Below are 25,667 nucleotides of genomic sequence, written 5' to 3' on the forward strand. Positions count from 1 at the left end.
GAGCCAGACAGTTTTGGGAAACAGTGCAGGACTGCCTCACAAGTAGGTTCATCTTTGATTGCAGTGTGATCTTCACAGGCAAAACAAAAAGCAAGCTTTTCTTCATTCAAAATTTAATAGAACAGAAATAGATGTGTTAAGACTGGGTATTTTTTCGGCAGTAAATCATACCTTGCCAGTTGTGAGGTGGTGGCCACAAATTCCCCTAAATACATGGAAGGAAACACAGTGCAACTACATGCCTGGTGTTACTCCTGGTAAAGGTGAAGGATAAAACTTAGCTCTTCAAAGTGAATTTGTGCCTCAGTAAGCGAAACAGATTTTCCAGCAATACCATAGCTCAGGAAACTCAGTTCTTCAGAAACTACAGAAAACCACTAAGGATTTCAAGGTTTGCCTGTTCCTCATAAGAGGCCTGAACTTTACAGTGTAATTGAGAACGTTGGCCACAAAGCAACTGACCTTGCTCAACCCAAAGCTAACAGAAACTCAGTGCTATGACATTTTTTGATAGAAGGAGAATCAAGCAATGCTGAAAGCAAAGAATCAGCTACAGCAACCAAGAACTCTTCATGCTTGCTTGGAACAGTTTTCTAGAAGTATTCTTATTCTTGAAGATGTTTGATATGTTATCTGTTACTTGACTTCACTTTGCTCTAATTCCACTAAAAAGTTTTTGCAAGACCAATGGGGAACAGAGCTACTTTTCAAGTGACTTACTACCAGAGAGATCAATGGGGAACAGATCTACTTTTCAAGTGACTTACTACCAGAGTTGAAACTTAAGAAAACATTATAAAAGTGACCCCAGGTTCCTAATTCTACACCATGTTCATCAGCCATTTATCAGTTCTTCAACATGGTGTCAAATTATTGCACTATTTTAGAATGTGAATAGCCTTTTCTCATTTTGTTATGCATCCATTTTTACATAATTTCTGAACCTAAACACTAGGTTTGAAAAGCACAACAATAAATATCAATTATGATACCGTATTTTGTTTAAGAGAACCAGTCTTAAATAAATTCTTGCTAAGAAGGCAAATGAAGGTCAGCGAGTGAAGAACTTTTTGAAAGCTACAGCTGCAGAGTTTCCATTTTGTTGGCTGTGCTCCAGCTGTTCCACAGAGTCTAAACCATTCCTATGGACCTGACTCTCCTCATCAATGGGGCAGTGAGAAGCTGAGGAGACCCAACCAATGTATCCAACTAAGTATAATGACAGGTTACAAGAGAAGATCATAGAATCAACTGGGTTGGAAGAGACCTCAAAGATCACTGAGTCCAACCCTACTGTGGTTACTAGACCATGGCACTAAGTGCCACATCCAGTCTCATCTCTGACTCTTTAGATGTGTTGGTCTCCCTACTGTTAAGAGAACAAATATGTCTTTATAGTTACATTTCTACCCTGCATCTCCATGTGGTTAAATTATTTTTAATGAAGCCAGGTATATAGGGGGAAAATATGGATTTTATTATGATTTTTGCTAGCTATTCTTCAAAAGTATTTAAAAGTATGACTGATGAAATAGGAACAAGAGCTTAACTCCTGAAACAACTGACTATTCTCACCTAACTGCTCAAGTGAAATGGGACAGTGATGTGTTGCCAGTGATAGCAATTGAGGTTTCTGTTCATGTGAATGCATATATGTGACCCAAATGTAACAACTTATAATGCTGAATAACCTATAGGCAATGTTTATGGATATCCTTAGAGCACAGCTGCATAACCAACCAAACAAAACCCCAAAAACCCCCAACCCCAAACAACAACAAAACCTAGCAAACCAAAAAACCCAAACTCCTTTACCTTTGGAGTTTATTGCACCAGCTGCAGTTGAAACCAATCTGGGCAGTGACACAGGGACCACAGCTGGTAAACTGGAGACAAGCTGGGATGTAGATAAACAAATACAAATTATCACATTAGTCTCACAAACAGTTCACATAGAAAGAACAAAAGAAAAATACATCTTCTGACAATATATGTTTAGGGACTCAAGAGGTTCACACATGTCCAAGTAAGACCCTGAACCCAGGCTGTTACAATGCATTGCAGAGCTATTGCACAAATCTGTCAGATTACATTTCTAAATGTATTGCCACTTCCACATTTGTTCATTTAACTTCAGTGCTAAAATGTTATCTTTTTTTCACTCAATATTAAGTATTTCCTTAAATCTCTTTGTTCCCTGGCTCCTGTTTCTTGGTGGTGGTAACATTCTGACATAAGCAGATAATAAGACTGGCATGAAAGTGTGCAAGAACTATAAATGGATTAAAAAAAAAAGACAAATAGATGTTTCTATTCCTTTCACAGTAGTACAGCTGGTATTTTAAACCCAGAGATTTCTAAACAATGTAGTTTTACCTTGGACAAAAGAGGCAGATAAACTGCAAAATACGTTTGCGGATATTCCTTTGTGATATGATGCACAGTACACAGCAGAATTTATGTTTGTCTTGCAAGCATGAAAACTGTTCCCTTTTTTTTCTTGAAGAAACAAATTTAAAGGCAATATAATCATTCTTCTGAAAAAATGATTTGGCACAAATTTCATTCAAAACCTACTGGGAACTATATACCTATAAACTAACTGGATATACATGAGGATGTAGTGGGTAATGCATCATCCATAAGGGAATCTGAGAGAGGATAAATGAATCTGTTCATGCTTCTAAGTCCACAGATGAAACAATATATTTAAACAAAATATTTAAAACTGCATACACGTTGCTGGGAGGGAGAGGGAAGGGCTTCCTAGATCTGGCTCCTGCTTATGTTATGCTTTACTTACTTGGAAGAGGTATCATTTCAACAGCTGAGAGATTGGTAATCTTTGACATCTGTAGCTCCACCCTGTGGTATTCATAAATTGTTCTTCTACGGACATCTATCAGGAAAGAAAAAAGTAAAAATTACTAATTTGCAATCTGTATATTGTGAAAAATAGTGGATGTAATGACTGCACACTGTTACTTAGGTGCACACATGCTACCAATTTTCCTCAAGAATATATTTTTAACTTTAGATATCATGAAAGAATATGTAAAGATTGAGAGTTTTTCACTGGAGAAACTCTCAGAGCTGACAGAACAGGTACCTATTCCAGGCAAAGAATTATGCAATGCTGAGTGTGATTTCAAGCATCTTAGTCACTGATTTAGGCAGAAATTCTAGAGAGTACACTGTCAGATATATCAGGGTGTATTACAGATGCTTGCTTTCCTAAGACATTTCTCAGCTTACAGACTTGAGAGAAATGCTTTATATGCTCACTTTGTCAGTTCTTGCCAACACGTGCAAACAAAACCCATTTCATTGCTTAATCAAATTTGTTAGCTACAAGCTGGCTCACATCTAAATGCACTAGAATATTTTTTCCTATTATAACATTGTAGTAAAGAAGACAAGTCTTCCTAAACAGATAGTGTTATGCATAATCTTTGCACAAGCTGACTGCACCTGAGTTTCTCAAAGCAGAAATTCAATATAGTCAATGCAGGGTTCTCATGGGCTTTGAACTCACAGGTGACTGTAAGCCCCAAGCACAAGATAAATGTGAAAAAATCACATATCGTTTCCCAGATCAATATCCTAGCATCAGTTCTGAATATTCCAGATTTTCAGTGCAGAGTTGCAATGCAGACTGACGAGCTCACGTATCTTCAGATTAAAAGTATATTCTATATACCACCAATCTGACACAATAATGACAATTTTCTGGTGCATTTGATTCAAATTGTGTCCTTTTTGAAGGTCTCCTAAACTAATTGAAATCAAAGCTAAATACAATCACTGACCCTGTGGAAGCAAACCAGAGAGGAATAAAGGCTTACATACAAAGGATTAACAGGTTGCTCTGGTCACTGTCTACATGCAAGAGAAGAAAAGGGACTTCTAGACTACCACAAACTCAGGTAGCCTTTTGTGCTACCAGTCCTGTATGGATTAGGGCACACCTTGCTGCTTGGGGAAGAAGTTTCTCTGCCCACTCTTATGACATTAGCTCCCATGCAGTGTCCAGCTTTCAGACAAGAATTTCTCCAAATCAGCACCTTTTCCAAGCACTTCCTCTTGCAATTTATTCGGAGTTTTACTATGACTTGACCCCTCATGATAGCAGATTTCTCACTCAGTGTGAAATTAACCTATAACTGGCCTAGTTTTATGTTTTACCTACAAAATCATTCTGACTAGTTAAAAGACCAGATTGAAGACATGAACATGTGCCAAAGTTTACCCCAATAAATGCCTTAGTGATGTCTTGCAAGCTCACTGGATGGGAAGTGCTTTCAAACCAAAGATAATCGTGTGCTGGGGTAGGGAGAATCTCTTGCCAGCAGCAGGAGGTTTATGCTCACAGGATGGTCAGTCACATGAAAGCACCCACCAATTCAGAGTGATCAGAAAAATGGCTTTGAAATGAGCTCCTGCCAATGCTGAAGGCTGCAATTTGTTTCCACAGAAATCTTTATCCTTCTGTCCAATAAATAAGCAAGTGAATACACACATTCAAATGGTGAGTGCTGACACTTTAATTGAACTCCATCCCATCAGTAGTGGTACAGACTGGTATGCTATAATCCTATTAATACTGAATCTTTCCTAACAGACTCCTCACAGGGCTTACAAGAAATAAGGAGCTTCTGGCTTTGCAAAACCTCAGTAAGAATCAGTGACTCAGGGCACAGGCACTTTTACCTCAGTGCATGAAATTTCTGAAAAACACTGCTTTTAAGAGTATTAAGTGTGTTATAAAAAAAAATCAAATTCTAATCATGCATATTTCAGCATGACTGTTGATCCCATTAAATCTCACTCCCTGGCAGACTCGAGTTTGATGGTTTTCTTCAGAAAGGTGGTTGTGCCAAGCACAGGTGGTGAGTTTGCACAGGAGGAATCTAGCTGCTGTAAGAAGCACAGAGAGGTATTTCCATAGCCACCTTCTAACAGCTTTGTATATACTTGCAGGTAGGTGGTTAGAAATGTGAGCATTCAAATTTACCTGCCTGGCCAGGCTGTAAAAACATGCAGGTACAGATCCTTTTGAAAGTCTGACTTAAACACACCATGTTTAGCTCCTCAAAATGCACTTTTCTCTCACTATTTAGAGTTCTGAGTCTGTATTCCCCTAACAAAACAAGCTAAAAATGCTAAACTCAACAGGCTAACCAGCAAAATGAATACTCTCCCCTCTCCCTCGATGCTTTTCCCCTCAACCTCTTCACACAATCCTGTTGCAACTCAGGGCACACATTGCCTTTCACTCAGGTGGAACTTGTTCTTTGTCTTATGCTATTTAGCTCTTTCACAAACAAGTACAAGTGCAGAATCACAAAGAGCTTATGAGCCCACGTACCTCAGTACACACCCCAACGACACAAGAACTAGGGAAAAAATTTGATGCAGAAACAGCTAAATATTTATGTATCATGTGCAGGTATTTTGCTGTAAAGATTTGTTACATCAAGTCTAGCAGGGAAGGGAGGAAAGGAAAAGGACTTTTTGCATGTATTTATATTTTAAAGTACCATTCCTAGTTCTGAATTTCAGAAAATATGTATCTATTCTCCTAGTCATGAAAATATTTTACATTTCTGTAAGTGTGAATTTCTCAGATATGCTTTTTAACTGAATCGTACAACTTGCAATATATTTTTCAATAACAGATTGGGGATTTTTTTTTTTTTTTTGTTTTGTTTCTTCTTTTTTACATTTGGTTTAATTTATAGCATGGCTCAAATTGTTCTTTGGTTTGTTTCTGTGGCATGTACATGTGCTGTCTTAGAACACAAGGTGACCAAAGGTACAGTCCCAGCTGAAAAACCTGAAAAAAACCCCAGCTACGTGAGGTAAGAACATTCCTCAGTGACCCAGAGAGATAACGTGGTGGGTCAGAAGGCCAACTGAAAGAATCCTTTCAAGGGATTAAGCAAGGGATCAGTAAATTGTAGATGTGGAAGATTCTGGTGTGACAAAACATTTTATAGATTAAGCAAGGGATCAGTAAATTGTTGATGTGCAAGATTCTGGTGTGACAAAACATTTTATCACATTATAATGGCATATAAGAATTCTATGGAACAGAACTGCTAGAGTTGACTTAATGTACTAGACAGGGAGAGTGCTCTGGAGATGGAGCAGGGCCAGGAGAGCACCAATTACTTCTTAACATATCTGGAGGGTCAATAGCTTGTAACAAACCATTCCAAATATGTGCCTGACAGATGCAGAATCCCTCTGTATCTTTTCTGTTACATGAACATTTTCCTCAAACACCATTCCTCAGCTAAAACCTGCAATGCAGTGAAATATGAAAACACCAGAGAAGTCATTTTGAGTTTTTAAATACTGTGTTCACACCAATAAAAGCCTTGGTCATTGAAAGATTTCTAGGGAATTGGGATTGGCCATATACACAGCAAAAACTGCTAAACCAGGCCATATGTGTTCACACAGCCACACTTCCACTTTTAAGCCTTGCTGATAGAGGAAACACAAATGGTAAGAAGGCACATTTGATGATGCAGAAGTCAACTTGAAGTAAACAATTTATGATACATATCCAGCTTACACTGCAAGCAATTTGTGAAAAATAAAATGCATACAGAGGGGTGGGCAGAGCTGCTGTGCTATGCAGCCACTGACTTTGCTTGACAGGGACCTTGATCAGCATCTCCAGCTGAATAAAACCTTCAGGCAAGTATATATTTTGCCAGCCTGGTATGTCTGGTTGCCATCATGAAAAAAAGGTAAGGCAATCAGAATGTCAAAGCAATCTGTCCTTTGTTTTTAACAGCTTCGTATTGCTAAACTTATCAATATTAACTAATTAATTTTGGGACTGTAATCCAACAACTACCACAACTGCTCTTGATCGCTGACTATGACACATCTGAATCTAAATAAAAATTAAGATTCCCTAATTGTATTAATTTTATCATTCTCTTAAAAGTTAGCTAAAAATGCTTTTAAACCTGTAAACTGCACTCCAAAGACATATAATCTGTGAAGAAGTAGGCTCAGAAAATACCTTCTTTATGAGCAATATAGAAAAACAGTTCTGCCCCAAACCTCTATTGCCTAACACGTCATTTACTGTGAAACTCTCTACATCCTTTCATATCTACCCCAATTCCTGATCCAGCTGAGCAGCTCTTAGTGCAGGACCTAGATGGGAAAAACTTGCTTTATTCCCTTAACCCACCACACTCCAAACTGCCTCATCCTGAGGCTGGTCTGTGGACAGTTCTGAGAACATTTTAAACTTTGAACACCTTGTACCAGTCCCTGAAGTGCTGTTATACCACCAAAGATCAGCAGCATGCCCATTTCTTTCCTTCACTGCTTCCAAATCTGAGATCTCGTGCAAGGAACCAGCTGCTCAGCTAAGCCTTTTCAGATCAAGAGACAATTATGCAGGGCTGGAGGAGCTGGTACTCTGTGGGATTAGTTACACTAGTGAAAAGCAGGAATAAATACTGTGAATTTAGAGTGGTAACTTTGAGGCTCACTTTGCACAGAGGTAAAGCACAACATTGCCAGTAAGGCAGCAGCAAATTAAACTTTGCAATTTCCCAAGTGGTGCTGCACCTTACTATAATAAATGTCACAACAAAAATGGCTAGTTGTCTTTTACCCTTCAGGAAGTTAATGCTAAGGTTCTTTCAGGAGCCTCACTGCTGTAAACAAACTGGAGAGACATCTTCAGCAAACAGTTATAACATGCAGAGTTGTCAATTATATGCTTGAGTTATGCTACACATTGAGTGACATTAATTGCACTGAAACTGGAATATTCCTAACACATAGCTCAGCTATAGTTTCATTTCTGTACACAGCATCGTCGAATAACTTCAGGGTGATTAAACATTGAGTTGTCAAGGTATGGATTTCCTAAAAGTGCTGTACCTAAAACTGTAGAGGGCAAGATCACAGAGAAGTGTGTCTCATTGTGGAGAAAAAGCTACGAGACATTATTTCTAAGTGCAAGACTTGTAATTCACTGTGTAGATCCCCTGAATCTGACACTCATTTTACCAGTGTGTTTCATGCTTTTGTGGAAAACAAAGCACAGTTTGGTAAGGCCCACTGGTGGGGTCATTTATTGCTAAAATACAAAAGTGAGTTGCAGAAAATGCTTTTTCATTTCTTCTTCTTGCACAACAAAGAGCTAATTGAAAGACAATAGGGAAGAGAGCACTGAAACAAATGAGAGAAATGTAGGCACTGTGAAGGAAAGGAAAAATAGTGGGGAAGATGGCCATGGAATTAGAGAGGACTTGGGAGTCCACAGAAGGGAGAGCAAAGGACACCACAGGTTGCTGGAAGAAGAGTAAGAACAAAATGTCAAAGATGGTTGAGAAAAAAAACGAGAAATGAAAGGGAATAGGGAAGAGAAGGTGGCTGCAATGGGAATGGGACAAGGCTCCTGAAATAGTGAATGTGTTGGAAAAAGGATGGTTGAGAAAAAAAAACGAGAAATGAAAGGGAACAGGGAAGAGAAGGTGATTGCAATGGGAATGGGACAAGGTTCCTGAAATAGTGAATGTGTTGGAAAAATGCGAGGAGAGAAGACAGACATATGCATACCTATATCTATATATAAAATATAAAATAGTGGCCAAGCGAGGAGAGAAGACAGGCACATGCATACCTATACCTATATATAAAATATAAAATAGTGGCCAATCTGCATCAATATAAGAGTGTCACATATAGGCTTGAAAATAAAGACATTGTCTATATTCAAGCAGTTGTGCCAGATCAAGGAAAAAAATGAAACAGAAAACAGGCAGAAAGCTGCCTGCCAAAAATCTCCTGTCTCCATACACTAACTCTTAAAAGGTAAGGCAAAAAAATGTAGGTGCCTTATTCTTTTAGGGGCAGATGAAAGGGGTATTACTGCAAAGCCTTTATGTGTAGGAATATATTAACTAAAATAGGTATGAAATACTCAAGGTCCTCCATTAAAAAAAGGTCAGGAAATCCTTCCTTTTTGCTCTTGTCACTTTAAGAGGATCCTTTTCAGCACTCATTAAAATGCAATTTTGAAATTAAATGGCTGATCAAAAAGCATGTTTTTTTCTCCTCAGAGTGAAATAGGTTTGCCTGGCTTTAGAACTCACCTTTCAGAAGTATTAAAGAAGCTATTACCAATGTTTCAGACAGTACATCAGAAAAACATTTGATAAATAGTTATAAATCTTCTGAAATTACTTCAGCAAAACTAGGAGTGTTATACTGAAATTTTAGTAGGCTGAGCATTCAGAAGACATGAAAGACATTCAGCATTTTTGAAAACTGAGAGGATGTTTTTGTTCAAATAGGCTTGTGTTGCACTTGTGTCTCTTTTCAAATACACAATACATACAAAAATAACTGTCAAAGCTCAAACATGAAGCAGTAGAGTTTGGGATTTTTTTGCATCTGCTTTTTTGGCTTTTTTGTTGCTGTTTGTTGGTTTTTGGTTTTTTTATAACTAGCCATGAACATAAAGGGAGACTGGGTTCTTTTGGTGGAAAAATCTTTGCTGAAGTGGTAAGCTAGAAGTAGTAGCTATATTTCTTTGCCTTCTTTTGGGACAAACAAACAGCAATTTGTATTTTTCCTTGTCTTAAGGAGCTACCAAATAAAGCAAAACAACAATTCTATTATATCACTTTTTCAGTAATTGCCCAGAGCCATGGTTGATTTAACACCTCTGAAAAAATGAGAATCCAAGAACATGCATATTTTAAGAGCAGCTGATACTACAGGCTAACATTATTTACCAGTTCTATCAGGGTGCTATTATATTGCCTGTATGGATCAGTATAGACCTGTTTCACTGAAAACAGAATTCAGCTTCAGGAAAATAGACTGTGAAATGATGGTTTCCTTGATTAATATGAGCTCTAGTGTAAGCTACAAACTAGCAAAAATAATCATGAATCATTACCATACCCAGAACCAGAACTTAGGGAGAAAAGCAATGCATTGCAAGCAGTAATACATTAAAAGTGCTATCCAAACTGTTGCAGCAGTGGCACGTTTTATACTCTTTACCCACATTATATTCTCACTTCACTTAGCAGAAAGTGCCATCTGACAAAAAAAACCCCAACTTTACAGGCATCCTAAAACCAGACAACCAGTAAGTAATTCTGTATTCATCAAACCCAACATGTTCTAGTGGTAATAAAGCAAGGTGCATGTCTGAAATGCTGTTACAGAAACACCCAGTCTAGAATAAAGACTCAGGTATATCATATATTTTCCATATAAAATATGTAAATCTAAAATAAGTCCTTTGTTGCTGTTTGATTATGGAGGTCTGATGCCAAAAGATCTGCATGCTGCTTGCATCTCTGACATTGAATTTCTCTGTGACTATTCTCAAAACCATTTGCACAAGTCAATCAACCTAATTTCCACCTGAATCCATTTTTTTGGAGCTCTTACAAGCTGAAGACTGACATAAATATTCAGAATATTCAGTTGCAAACATCACTCACATTGCTGAAATCAGTTGCCTAGATTCATTAGTTCTTAAACACTCAAAAGCAATCCATGTGACCATAGGAACATTACGACTACCTATCATACTTCATAAACAAATTTCTGATCTCTTAAGTGAAATCTGGGCATGCCAACCTTTTTCACACTACTCTGAGCTCACAACAAGTAACAGATGGTACTGTAATTTCCCATATTCCCTGTGGAGGACATGTAAGACATACGATTAAGCTACCTCCTATCAAAGACTGATTCTATGTTTCTATGTGATGAGGGGATGGGATGAGCTGAGAGGCAGCAGCACTTGTGACTTCACTGTCAGCCCCATTTGCAGCCTCTCTTAAAGATGGGCTGGATTGGGTCAGTTCTCATGAGCTCCATCTGTGCCACAGCTCTATCAGCATTCACTTCAGGACAATATGCCTGAACTCAGCCCTAGGAGGTTGGTTGAAGCACAGCCCCTTCTATCCATGCCATGCTATTAGGGGATTGTCAAAAACTGAACTTGGTAAATTTTCTCCAAATACGTAAATAAAACCAGCAGACTTGGAAATTATGTATTATCTAATGGCTAAACAGCCTCAAAGTGTTCTGCACACAGTATGTCTAAACAAAGCACTGAGGAAATGACACTTGATTTCCTGCTATTCAGTTTCAGTTGAGCCATACAAAGCAAAATTAAAGCCAGAGAGAACTAAATGTCACCTGCAATACTGTTGCTGTGACTATGAGCCCAAGATCTTATCTAATAACTATATCTCCTCTTCTTTCCTCTCACTAAAATGTATATAGGAACTTGAAGTTCAGAATGTAAAATATCAAGAATTAACAATCTGGATATTTTTGGATACAGCTGTTTTTTTCTGAACAGACTGCTTCTTCCTTACTATGGATATGGAGAGTTATTCCCAATAAAGTATCTTATGGAATACCAAATTGTGCTGCTTGACAGTTTAATTTGACATTATTTGACTGGCCATTTACTTTTATTTACTTAATTTATCAGCTCAAAAGAAACAATGACAGGAAAAAGCCATATTGGGAATTATCAAGCAAATAAAATTACACTTGAATTAACAAGCTGAAATTAGCTAAGTGATTTGTTGTGCAGCTAATCATCCTTGATGAAATCAGCTTATACTAATTTCTCAGCCTCTAAATCATTAGCACCACTACAATTCTACATACTGGGAATTTGCTGGATCCTGTGCACGACCACAAATGCATCTGAAAGTCCTACTTTCACTGGATGGTTGGTTGAACTGATCTGTGTCACTGCCACAGGAATCTGTAAGACAAAATAGAAAGATATGCATGAAATATTGAACTTTGATAAGAATTACGATAGCAATGATGGGATTTAATTTGTGTTTTATCCCAGTTTGCTTTACTTCTTATGGAACAGTGTTCACATCAACACTTAGAGGTAAAAAAAAAATTAATGAAAAAGAAGAAAAAGGGTAAAAATTTCCAGTAATTTATTTCCCTCAGTGGAAGAAAAAGTGGGATGACGTGCTAGTAAAACACAAACAAGATGAGGCAATACCTCTTGTCTACTATAAAACACACAAACTCTGAAAGTTCATCTAGAAATGAGCATTTTAAAAACTTTGGGCTTAGTTAACTTGCACTGAAAACTGTGTGAAGAGCTATCTGTAGAGAATCTGGACCAGTGATATTAATATTTAATATGCCTTGAAATAGCAGAAAAACTACGGAAAATTTCAGATACTCACTTGCCCATAACTAGAAGAAGAAATAAAAAGATATAGATAGTCATAGACCAGTCCAGCTTTACATAACAGAGATATTGATGCTGGGCAGCACAGTTGCATGAGAACAGCTGTCAAGTTTGATTCCATTCTTGGGGCAAGATTGCAGCTTTGGATGATACTTGTATGAATCTAATCGGTTTAGAATTTTGTAAGATGTTTGATATAGTTACATGTAGCATTTATGCAATATTCATATAATTAACTAGACTGATCAAAACCAGCAGCCATCTCTAAAGAAGTAGCTCAGACTGACCAGATGTCTTTACAGCATATCTTGCTTCTCCAGAGATCAGACCTAATATTTAAAAGTTCTGCCAAAGACTAAGAAGGAAAAATGAATTTACTGCTTAGCAGTTTTCCACATGGCTCTGGCAGAGCAAAAATAAAGAAATGCCTTGATCAAGTAACAAGGTTAGACCTTGCAAAAATTGCAAAGATATAACACAGAAAAAAAGAGAGTGCAAGAGAGAGGTCTGGGGCCCATGGTCTAGAAAGCAGCAGTTCTGGAAGGAATCTCAGTCCTGCAGTGAATGAGTAGCTCCAGCAGTCAGAAGGGAAACTGCAGCAAGGAAACAGAATTGATGTGATATTTGGTTGCACACTGAAATATAGCCTAGGTGTGGAGTGACCATTTCACTTGCACCTGAACATTGGCTCATTAATGATACATTACACAGACACTTTTTCAGTTCTCAAATGCCATTACCAGAAGGGCTGAACAGGTCTATCCCTTTGACTTCTTAATGGGATAATGGAAAGTTGGCTAGATTCCATAAACAAGTATTGCCATGGGCAGAAATTAATCAGAAGCTAATGAGTATTTTAGCCTAGCACGGAAAGATATAACCAGAAGTTGGAAACTTCTGGTAAGTACCTTTGGAGTGGAATAAGCCACAGGTGTCTATGAATGAATGTTATCAACCACTGGAACAAACAACCAAGAGCAATTATGATTCTCTACCCATTGCTTCTCTCAGATCATAGTTGGGTATCTTATTTTTCAAAGTTGGCCATCAGTTAACCAGAAATTACTAGGCTGAAGACAGACAAAAATGGATCTAGAGTAAGAAACCGAGGCACAAGGTGTTAGTTCAGCTAAAAAGCCTTTTCTGACTTTACCTGTGTCAAAATTTACCTGTTACCAAAATTATACTGCTGGCCAGTCTTTCTCACAGAGCCCAAAGATGCCAAAGTAAAGAGCTGCCTACACACCCAGTGAATGAGGATTCAGTTCTGTCTACATTTCAGTTATTGGCATGACTAAGCACCAGTAGTTCTCCTTGTTTCCAAAATACCATTTACCTAGGCATTTTTCCTGATTACATTGGTAACTGTTCAGTAAAAGCTAAATTTGAGAATGGTAACATAAAAGGTAAGTTCTGGTGAATTAAACAGTGTCATAAATTTCCACTTCTGGTACTTAATTTAGTGACTGGTTTAGCTGGTTTATTTAGGGATTCTTGCATACATGATCTGCTGTGGTATAAAAAAGGCATGTGGCAAGTTGTTAAACCAACATGAAAAGCAGAATTGCCCTGGAAATACTCCTAGCAATAAATCAATTTAAATTTGGCTTATTTCAGCTTGGCTCTGATGCAGTTGTTTGAGAATATAACAGAAGGCAGCTGAAAACCATATTTTCAAATTCTTTAAAATAAAAGACTCATTAAGTTCAGAACTAAGTCTGTAAATTTTCTCCAGCATGAAAGTATAAACAAAGTAAGAAAATTATTCGCAGTCTCAGAACACTGGAAAGAAAAGTCTGTATTAACTATCAAATAAACTGTCTTAAAGGATTTTGAGGAGGATACTCTAGAGAAGCTATAGAAAATTAAGTTAGAAAAAGCACTGATAAGAAGGATGCAATGACTATTGCTCTTCCAAGTCATAGAGGAAACAGCAGCTGAAGAAAGGAATCACAGTTCTATGGACACAAAATGCTGTTGGAATCAGTGTTACAAGTAGGTGTGTGACAAAATATGCTGGCAAAATTGGCAGTGTGAGTGTAAATCAAGAGAAATTGCATAAGCTTCCTTTGTTTTAAGTCTAGTGCCTTATCACATGGTAACTGTGAATTTGTGAATTGAACAATTTGCATTTTTTCCTCAAAAATTATGAAAACAGCAAACTAATTTATCCTTTGTTTATTTATTTTGTTTTTTGCACCCTAGGAAGGAGCAATGAGTTCTTGCACAAGTGAGTTTGTTTTGTTTTGTTTTTTAAAATAAATTTATTTTCATTACAACTTGGACCTTGAAAGTTAATAAAATTATGAATGACTCAGTGACATGTGGTGCTAAAATAGGATGCAGTAGCCAAGTTGAACAGAAAATACAGGAGAAGCTAGAAAAATTTGGAGCAGAAATAACTCAGTAATTTTCCTGCAGTAATTTTCCAAAATTCCTGCAGGTGTCCACACTCTTGTGTTGGGCATTCTAGTGAGAGGAAGTAACTTGCAGAATCATTTTCTAAAACAAATAAGGAAGCCATAGTAGGGTTCAGACTTACAGAAGAAGCAGCCAAAAGTTTGGATATATGTTTAGAAAGAGGGTTTAGAAACTAGTGCTTTTGTAAGGTGAAAAAAAAGATAAAATAAAATTAGTAGAGCCAGCTCTTCAAACTGGAGGGCAGCCTGTGTCAAACAGTGACACAGACAGAAATGAGTCAAAGTAGAAGGGAATCCATAACACAGGAACACTCTTTATTCTCCTGAAAAACTACAGTGTCATTAAAGCTGTATTTGCAAAAACATATGTTTATTTTTAAGGTGAGGAAAAAGAAAACAGTGATGAGTGCACTGAATGCCATATTGTAGGTGAAATCTATTGCATGAGATGTCAAGATAAAATGGGTGTTTACCATACACTGGCCTATCAGGAAACATGCCCTTTTGATAGAGAGCTTGTAGTAGATATTAAAATAATTTATTGACAATTACAGCTAAACACAGGTAGCAAGTGAATAGCTGCTGCTATGAATTCCCCACCTGAATGGCAAGATATGCCATAACAGGATGATGTATAAAACATTTAAACAGCAAGCTAGGAATGTGCAAGTAGTTGCTAATGGGTGGCAGTGGTTTTAGGACATTACCTTCAGAGAATGGCTTTAGCTAGAAAATTGCCAAAGCATATCTCAGCTTTACCACAGACAATATGAATCTCATATTGTACAAGTCACCAGTTTATGAATAAACTTCTCAAATGCACACTAACACTGAGGCCATTAAAGTCTGTATTTTGGATTATATACTTCAACAGTAGGGTGAAACGCACTGAGAATTCATGCTGAATTCCATCTATAATTGGGATCAGAAATCTAGTCAGTATTTTTCATTAGGCTTCTCGAGTTTTATTCTTTTCAACTTTGAGGTCATTCCAGAATTTTATCCTCCAAGAAAAAAGAAAACAATGACCTCTGACCTTATTCTGAAGGAGATGGCAAGCAGGGTGCAATGAGTGCCCCACTTCAAAACTGAGTCAAACATGAGAGCCACAGTATGTTGCAAAACAATAATTAGCAACACAATAATAGTCCTTATATAGGGCTTTCATTGCCAGTTTCCTCAATAGCTATTAATTACTCTACAAGTCAAACTGCATGAAACAATCAGGAATTCCAAGTTGCATCAACTGCTCACTTCAAAAATCAAAGGTCTTGTTTCCATTTTAATATTTTGATAATAATAAAAGAGTCAAAGAAATGCCAGGCATGTATAATGAAGGCAGAATATCCATGAAGACATTTTATCTATCTATCTATCTATCTATCTATCTATCTATCTATCTATCTATCTATCTACCTATCTATGTATCTATCTATCTATCTAGTTAGTTAGATAGTTAGTTTTCAGGAAACAATAACAAGGTTTGGATTCTTGTTACTGAAAACAGAGTATTTGCCATCACACATAGCAGGGGGATCAATTTTATCTAAATGCTAGCACTTCATCAGTTCAATTAAATTTATCTCCTTTCACAACAGAAAGAAATTCTACTACAAGTCTCTTTTAGAATTATTTTCCAACTTCACATATTGGGCAGTTTGAACAAGCATTTCAACTTTAATAATGGTTTCTGGATGACTACATAAACAGGGAGTCATTACTATTTAAATGAACAAAGAAAGCCTTCAAGCCAATGAAATTAAGAAAAATATCCTAAACGATTAATAAGGCCTATGGTGCTTTTGCCTAATTTGTCCTGTATTAATCAAGGACAGAAAAAGAAACCAAATGTTACACTAAGGAACATTAGCTCTAAGCACTAATGGGAATAGACTATGTAGAATAGTTATTTTGTTTAATAAGAAGTAAAACTCTTGAGAATTGAATTTCAGTGAAATTTAGAACATAAGAAATGAATATTCATTACTAACACATAAAAACTATGTTGTTGCAGAAATTTTTCTTTATTACTGTGTTCTGTTGGCTAGTTTGCCCTGCAATATATTTCATATGCAGTAGAGGTGCAACAATAAAATTTTCATGCCAGCTAATGTTTCCTGACATATCAACCATTTGCCAGAATACTAACAGTTGGTATAAGCAAAGTGATATTTAAAATGGAAGGTGCATGCATTATAAAAAAAGTAAATTGCTCAAGAAATAAATATTTTACTTGCTATAGGACCTTGCTGTGTCTCAAACTGCTGTTGTGTTCTGAAAATTTGACTGTACAACTCCTTCTCCTACCAATTAACTTCTCTGAAAGATGTTCTAATGTCTTCATATTTCCCTGTCCTGGTGGTTCAGCTCCTTTTCTAAATGCTTATTTTTTCATAATCCAATCTGGACTTTGGATAACAATTGTGAATTTCAGATTCTTTCCTATTGGGAAAACAACAGAATGCAGAAGATTGGGCTGAAGAACTCCCTTGGTACTCAGTGATCCTGTCTTGGTGGTCAACACCAGGTTTATGAGGTAGCAAACCTAATGTAGGAGCAGGAAGGATGTGAAAAATGGAATCTCATATGGTTTGAATAAGTAAGAGATAACAGGTAAATTTTATCTAAAGTGCTTTCAACATAAAAGTCTCTAGTTGTACCTACCTTAAAGGTAAAATCATAGTTATTTTAAAGGTAGATTCTCCAAGATAGATGCCTGTATCAGTAGTACAGAGCCTGTGTGGATGCTTTACTAAGTTACTAGCAACCTACCTGTTGCATTTCTTACACAGCTCTTCAGCTTGGAGACTTTCAATGACAATGCCATGAAGATCTCACAGATTTGCCATATATCACTGCAACTTTTTATGAACTGGGGTGCTAAAATAAAATGGCACCAAAAAGACAATAGAAATCTTCTCGTGCAACTTTTAGTCATACTAGTGAGCAGTTACACAGGTAATCTTAGTGGACTTAATGGGACTTCAGACAACACGACTCATCAGGAAGGAAAATGGTTCCAGAAGAAAGGACTTTCACAGAAAGCAAAGGATTCAGCACTGGAAAGTAAATAAATTCCAAGCCAGACTTGTAAGCACTTAGAATCAAGTTTAAATTTATAGGTGTCTTGTGTGTTGTTTTCAGACGACCTGTGTATGATTAGGGATTGTCAATTTTATTCAATTTTCTTCATGCAGGTAAAAAGTTGTGGTAGTTTTAACAGAGTAAAATCTGCAAATAAAGAGTGCAGTCTTCTGGAAATCTCAGTCTTCAAAACCATTCCACAAGTAATTCCCTTGGAACACACTAGTTTAAATATTCAAAATTTTTACAAACATCTTCTGTCAAAAGATTTACAGATAATTAGTATCTTAAAAAGTCTCTTTCCTTAACTAAGTGCAATAGCTCTAAAGCAATATTTAGTAATTCCATTCAGGACAAGAATAACTCATGACAGGGTTTGAGTTCAAAGATCCAGCAGTAGAAAAAAAGGATATTATTTCAATCGTAAATTCCAGTTGTATATCAAGATTATTGCAAAGAATATTCATAACTTCTTACCACAGAATCATTGTGGTTCTGGAGGAAGCTTTTGGTAGTGAAATGAGAGCAAACAGCCTGAACCATTGCAGCACAGAAATTGTTTATCCATGGATCAAACAATGTACTCGCCTGCAATTCTGGGGAATCACTTTTGATAAAAGCACATTTGCTCCTGTCTTCCCATATCAATGGCTGCTCAACACTGCATCATCCTGTACTTTTATGCAAAATGAATGCAAGATACTATCAAGGGCAGCAACTTCTATCACCTGTATTAGATTCATTTTGCACAGTGCTGGACAGTAACAGACAGGGCAGAGCATCTTATAACCAAAATCTCCTGAAAATGTGACCATTTTAATTTCAGAATCCATGTATAGTTCTCGTCAAATTTATCTTAAAATTACAAATTGCAGTAATGTCTCTCCCCACCTCTCTAGCAGGAAATTTTCTGCAGTATGTAAAAAGTTTTTGCTTTTCCTTAAAAAGGTTTCAACAAGAGATAAACAAAATTTTGGTGCACACTCCTTTGATCAATATGCTCCATTGCACTAAGCAGAGTAAAACTGCCATGAAGTTGGATTCAAAATACACATAAACTGCATTTTCATAGATGATGACTCTAAAATTCACAAAAAGAACATAAGCAGACCTTGCTTCAGTGTGTCTTTTATAAGATGAAGAAAACCAGGTACCAGGGCATGCCAGAAGTTTCTTGTTTCTACAAAACTGATGCAGTAAGAGCATCCTGCAGCAATCCTGCTCACAAGGTGCAAAGACATCTATCATAAGTGAAGACATGACTGCTGCTAGGAGAATAACCCAGATCCTCATCAGATTTCAAGTGAAGGGGAGAGGAGTGAGATTATTTCTGCTGCATTCAGGTACATGGCTACAACACAGGCAGTAAAAATGAGCCTGAAGGCTCACAAGTGTTTTATAGCAGAGAGAGAAGAGACCCCAGATTTCTCAAAGTCTGGACAATTAGTTGTATCACTGATTAATTTTTTTTTACCACAAGGAGGATAACAGAGGCTTGAAGAGAAAGTCACAGTTTGCATGCCAAATGGAGATTAAAGTAACAAGGAAAGAAAGGAAAGGAAAGAAAGGAAGAAAGGAAAGAAGGAAAGGAAGGAAAGAAAGGAAGGAAGGAAAGAAAGGAAGGAAAGGAAGGGAAGGAAGGAAAGGAAGGAAGGAAGGAAAGGAAGGGAGAGAGAGAGAGAGAGAGAGAGAGAGAGAGAGAGAGAGAGAGAGAGAGAGAGAGAGAGAGAGAGAGAGAGAGAGAGAGAGAGAGAGAGAGAGAGAGAGAGAGAGAGAGAGAGAGAGAGAGAGAGAGAGAGAGAGAGAGAGAGAGAGAGAGAGAGAGAGAGAGAGAGAGAGAGAGAGAGAGAGAGAGAGAGAGAGAGAGAGAGAGAGAGAGAGAGAGAGAGAGAGAGAGAGAGAGAGAGAGAGAGAGAGAGAGAGAGAGAGAGAGAGAGAGAGAGAGAGAGAGAGAGAGAGAGAGAGAGAGAGAGAGAGAGAGAGAGAGAGAGAGAGAGAGAGAGAGAGAGAGAGAGAGAGAGAGAGAGAGAGAGAGAGAGAGAGAGAGAGAGAGATTGTTCTTTGCCCCTAAAGATCCAAGTTTATCTATTTTCTGCTTCTTATTTGCATGAATCATGGAATACCAGGCTGAAACGGGACCTCAAGGATCATCTGTTTCAACCTTTCCTGGCAAAACCACTGAAATTCAACTAGGCTAGAGCCTCCAGAAGTCTAGCAACTCTAGCAAATTTAAAAAAAATCACCTAAAGCAACAACCACAGCTCTGAAACACTTGGAGAAATCAGAAGAGCCCATCCAGGACAACGTATTGGTGTGATGAAGGCAAGCCAAATGGCTTCAATCAAAGAGGTTTTATCACCAAATAGAGGGAAAACCTCATGGAGTTGGATTTCTTATTTGAGATATATGAACTCTAAAATATGTGAGTTGACAAGAAATGGCAACTGGAGGAAAAAGGTGATCTTTTACTACTAACCATTGATTCTTGACTATCTTCAAACAGGCCAAAATTGGGTGAACTATTTGAGCAAATTAGATCCTACCTTTCAAAAGCCCAGAGGAATTTACTAAAACCCCAAGAATTTACTAAACATTCAACACTTAGAACCACCCAAAAAAGTCCAGTTGAACTCCAGGAGAAGCACCTTTGAGTCATGTTGATGCTTTTTAAGTCCATCACATGAACATCACTTTTACAATAAAACATAATTTTCAGCAAAATAGTGATTTTAAAATCAATGTAAGGAAATGATCTTATATAGCTGATATTTCAAATATCCTCCCCCCACAAAAAAAGGTAGGGAAATTCTTGGCAGATATAAAGTAATTTGTCCACTTAAATGACAATTTTCAGACCCAACTTACTTCTTTGTAGCCGAAAATGATACGCCCATCATTGAGAAGGGTGGCCTGAAAAGTGAAACTGCCCAGGTTGTAATTATCCTGCAGATGTACATGGTCCCACTGGACAACTAGTGCTGTGCCTGTGAACCCCAGAGTGGGGGTAGAGAGGCAAAAAGAAGAAAAAAAATGTGAGAAAAAATTAACTGACTGTAGGAAAAGTACTTAACTGTAGTTTCTCAAAACAAGAACAGTGATTTTTCTCTTTTCAGCAACTTTCAGCTCCCTGCCTTGAAATACCAAAGATATTACAAACATAAACTGTAATTGAAATCCTCTTAAATGCAGACACCACAGTGTCACACATAAGCATCTCAACCAGTGCTAAAGAAAGAGTGGTCGAGTATCTTGTTTGGAATTGCACAAGGAATCTACAATTCCTAAAGGTAGAACCAGCACTCAGAGTTCAGGTGTGCTGCCACAGTTCTGCAGTGGCTTTTTTTACACTATATACATATACCCTTATGACTTTGAAATGTGAAGTGCTAATAGCATTTCCTGTTTAGTAAAAGTTATTATTTGATTAATTCAGATTCTTCCATTAACTATGCATTAATCAAATAGCATTATTTTTTTTCTGCATAGTGCAAGCCCTTGCTGAGGTTCTGCAAGTTGAAAAAAAATTAGGTGCTGGCAATAAATAAATGCAGTTTAAATCAAATCCACTAAGAATTCATGGATGGGGTAAATACTGAGTCTGGTGTGCAGAGATTTAGTTTCAAGAGGCTTCTTAGTATTCATGGGAGTTCACTGCCTGAATATCCACTTATCACACTAAAAATGTACCCCAAGCAACTTGCCTACCCTGTGAGCATGTTTTACAGATGTTGAGGGTTATATTCAAGCAGCTTGACTGAAAGACACTTATCACTAAAACTGTGTTTACTGAAACAGACATTTCATCTTTATATGCTTTCCTCAACAACTCCTCTCTTTGGCACTAATGGGAGTTATGTGCTTTGATTCACAACACTTTGATTTCCTTTCTCCCTGGAGTGTTCATGATGGGTCAGCATCCAGCTCAATATATTTTTGATACATCCTTGAAGTATCTTTTGTCACAGATGTTCAGTGCTCTAACTCTCTTGGCAGGGGTGTCATGAAACTATGTGCATGTAAATTTTGGGTGCACTCTGCACTATGTTCACCACATAATAATGTGTCCCCTATGTCTTTCATAAGTGTAGTACATACTCAACAATTGTGCACAAAGTAGATTTTTTCCTTTGTGACCACATCGTCCTTTCTGAATATTAATTTGTTTATATTAAATTTCACTTTAAATGTAAAGAGACATGTAAAATTATTGAAGTTAAATTAGCCAGATTTTCTTATAGTCAGTCTTTGAGTACTTCAGAACTCCAAGCTAAAATGGAAACCAGATACCACCAAAATAGTCATCTCATTTTCGGGACTTTTATGTTGATTTTTGTTGACTTCTACGTTGATTTGTGTGTAGATGTGTTCCTTGCAGTTAGCTCTATTAGTGCATTGCATTACTCTGTGCTTGTCATGTGCACAAAACATGGATGAAAAAGAAAGAAGGTACTGAAGATACAATTGGCTTATTTCCTTTTTTTTGGTGCTAAGATAGCAAATTCTTTGTCCCAAAGCACATGGGATTGCCTTACATATGAAGAGGGATCCAAACCAGCTCAACCTTGTCATGAGAGCCACGTGATACAGCCTGACACACCTGGTATGAAGACTGGAAGTCAGGAATGCAATGAGAATTAGCAATGTCCTTCCCAGAATCCTCAAGAGTCTTTAAGCAAAGATCACAAATCTCAGGCCGCAATGTTAAATCATTTATGAAATGAAAATGGCATTTTTTTCTCTTTCAGAATTATTCATGCAAGGAGTAGGATTTTCTCATGTAAGTATTTTATTGGATTTTTAACAAATAAGTGTTGCAGTTACTAGATTGTAAGGTAAGGTTTATGACTAGGTGCAAAAGTCATAGGATATATTTTGATGACTGATCTGAAGAATAAAAATAAACACACCTGGCTGGAAAGATACGATATGTTTTTGAACATGATGTTAATTTGTGCCTAAATTTACTCTAAATAAACATAGAATGGCACAGGTGTATCCAGGAAGATTTAAAAGTCATGGATCTCATGACGTTAAGTCATGACACTAAACTCTCCAAGGTTTAAATTCAGCCAGTGCCACTGTATTTGATCACTAAAGGCCTGAGGTAAGGCACCAGCTGCCTTTTAATCACATAGGTTATGTTTCTAAAATATTGATTGTAACTGACTTCAAGAGACAAATATCCACACATTCAAGGCCTTTGAAATATCTCAGAGTTTTGAGTATAACACTGCAGTTCACCTTTACTCTTTCAATCTTTTTTACAAGGAAGTGTTGAGAACTCGTGATGTAGATGAGTGTATTGGATTCCAATTCTGGGACTCCATGAACACTTAGTCATTGACAGGTTTATTAACCTTATATCTGCCCTGCCTCTGTGTATACTTTCTATTGCATTCCACAAGTGCTGTTTTCATTTAAGCTGGTGGGTAGATGGTATCTACTATATGTATTTTGAAGTAACAGGAACTTACACTTTTATACAAGACAGGTTTTTCCTTTTAAAACTGATAAAATGCATTGCTAGTTTGAGTTTATGTACTTCAACATCCAGAAAATAACTGTTTGATAAGGAAAAAGCATTCATAACTCTTTAAGTGTGCTCTAAATTAAGAACTGCTTATGGGTGTCTAGCCACATGCTTTATACAGCCTGTGAGTTAGAAAAAACCCCAAACCTTCAATGTTTCCTTCAAAAATTGTTATTTAGGAAAGTATGAAGAGCCAAGGGACACAGACACATTCATTTATGAAGAACTACTACATACCATTATCAAAGTATCTGACTGTTGAATTTCTTGACACACTGGGGTCAAAATTTGCCATTAAGGGTGCAATATATTGGGTAGCTGTTAGCATTCGATGCACAACTTCTCCAGTATATATGAAACCTACAATAAAAAAAAATAAAAATTGAGACCATTTCACTAAATTCTGAAAAGATTTAATAAAATGGCATGTTGAACTAGGCATTGCCAGAGAATTAAAGGACCATCTGAGAGAAATTAATCCCACCACAAATTTTATAGTGAATTAAGTGAGAGGTAAAATTTCAGGAAAACACCTAAGATGACTGCAAGAAGAAGATCTAAAATGAACAATGGAACAACTAGTTCAAGAAGGAAGTTTTTGTACAGAAATAAAAATAAAACTCTTGGAAGAATAACTTCAGTTATGGACAAAATGCAAGTATGTGGCATCACCAAAATGAGCCATTTATCCCCATGCATATTCTATAGGGCTTCTTTCTATGCATTCCAAATTCTGCAGTTTGTTTTGGTTTTAAAATTTGTGACCTCTTCAAAAGTTAGTCTAAACCTTTTTCATGTTTCTCGAGACACAAAGTAAGGGACTATTTCAGACAAGAAAAGGTGACAACCTTAAAAAAAATCGTATGAAATGTGGAACAGATAGAACTCTTTCATGATTAAAAACCATGCAGCACTTCTAGTGTATTCTCTGCAGTGTCAGGTCTCACTAGTTTATCCTATTCATCCCTAAATTGACAGCATTCCTCAGATCAATACTGGGCTTCTTTCATCAGAAGTGCTCACCAAAAAACCTCCTACTGGTTTGGAACTGGAGTCTTTCCTTCAATAAAGAACAGTCATCTACAGGGACTACATTAATGTTGCAGTGTTCTTCACAGCAAAAATGTGTGTATTTTAGTGGCAAAAAAAGCTCTTCTATTTAAAAAAATAGATGGTCTACAAATAAACAACAGTATCTCCATCCTAACCACTGTGAGATGAGATGGGTTTGTTAAAAGGGATTATTTGATATGGCATAGGAAACACTTCTGGAGTGCTTTAGGCATCCTTCTACCTCTGTCCTCTTCTGAAATATGCAGTTAAATGCTTGATAACTGTTCACAGAACTAGTTCCAGAAGTCATAAGATGCTATAAACAAACAAACAAACAAGGTGGTTCTCTGGAATAATTCTGCATGGCTGCCAGTAGGGTAGATCAAGTTCCATGAAGTCAACTCATGTAGAGGTGATAGACTTTTCTTTTTTTTTAAAAAGCCAGGTGTGGAGAAAATACAACAAAAGATTCAGTTTCAAATATTTGGCATCAGACAAAGGGGTGAGCTCGGAACTCTGGTTACCAGGGTAATCCTTCCTGCCCTTTTTGAAAATCAGGACAACATTAGCCACCTTCCAGACCAGCAGGACCTCTCCAGATTCCCAAGACTGTTGAAAAATCATTGAGAGAGGCCCTGCAATGACATCAGCCAACTCCTTAAGCATCCTAGGATGAATCCCATCATCTATCTGCTCCAGCTGGAGGAGCAGAACCCCCACAGCACCAGAGTCAGCTGGGAGTGTAATGGTCTTGCAGTTATCATCCTCCAGCTCAGAGCACTGGGTCCCATTTGGCCTGCCATCAGTGTTGAAGACAGAGGAAAAGGAAGCACTAAACAACTCTGCCTTTTCTACATCCCTGTTTATGAAGTGACCATCTTCATCCTGTAATGGGCTGATGTAATTTCTACATTCCCTTTTGCTATTAATGTACTTAAAGAATTTATTCTTATTGCCCACCACAGTATTGGCAGCTTCAGCCCCAATTGAGCTTTGGCCACATGGATTTCCTCCCTGCAGTGGTGAGCTGCATCTCTGTATGTCTCCCAGGCCACGTGGCCCTGCTTCCATTCAGTACACACCATCCTTTTATGTCTCACCTCCAAAAGAAGATTCTTAGTCAGCAAAGCTGGCCTCCTGCCTCATCTGCTGGGCTTCTGACATTTTAAATACATGCTATATCATAGAATATTTGTGGTGCTTCTCATCCCTCTAGTCATGTGCACACATATCTTAACACAACTGTGGGTGGGTCTATAACCTTGAAACCATTCCTCAAAAATATTTTGAAGACAATGTAAACAAAACCTCTCAATACATATTCATATATTAA

The 25,667-nt window shown here is 37.3% G+C and overlaps 1 protein-coding gene across 1 annotated transcript; it reads right to left on the reverse strand.

The window, feature by feature from the left end:
- Positions 1–1,811: 1,811 nt before the first annotated feature.
- LOC103802367 (plexin domain-containing protein 2-like) lies at positions 1,812–25,405 on the reverse strand. Its single transcript, XM_009074831.1, has 6 exons — positions 24,908–25,405; positions 23,519–23,684; positions 20,617–20,735; positions 11,695–11,794; positions 2,804–2,899; positions 1,812–1,897 (listed from the first exon to the last, which is right to left on the reverse strand). Exons 1-6 carry the CDS (start codon positions 25,403–25,405, stop codon positions 1,812–1,814), a joined length of 1,065 nt encoding a protein of 354 aa, XP_009073079.1.
- Between the last annotated feature and the right edge of the window lie 262 nt (positions 25,406–25,667).

Source organism: Acanthisitta chloris, unplaced genomic scaffold (genome assembly GCF_000695815.1).
Source record: "Acanthisitta chloris isolate BGI_N310 unplaced genomic scaffold, ASM69581v1 scaffold8575, whole genome shotgun sequence".
Taxonomy (NCBI): Eukaryota; Metazoa; Chordata; class Aves; order Passeriformes; family Acanthisittidae; genus Acanthisitta; species Acanthisitta chloris.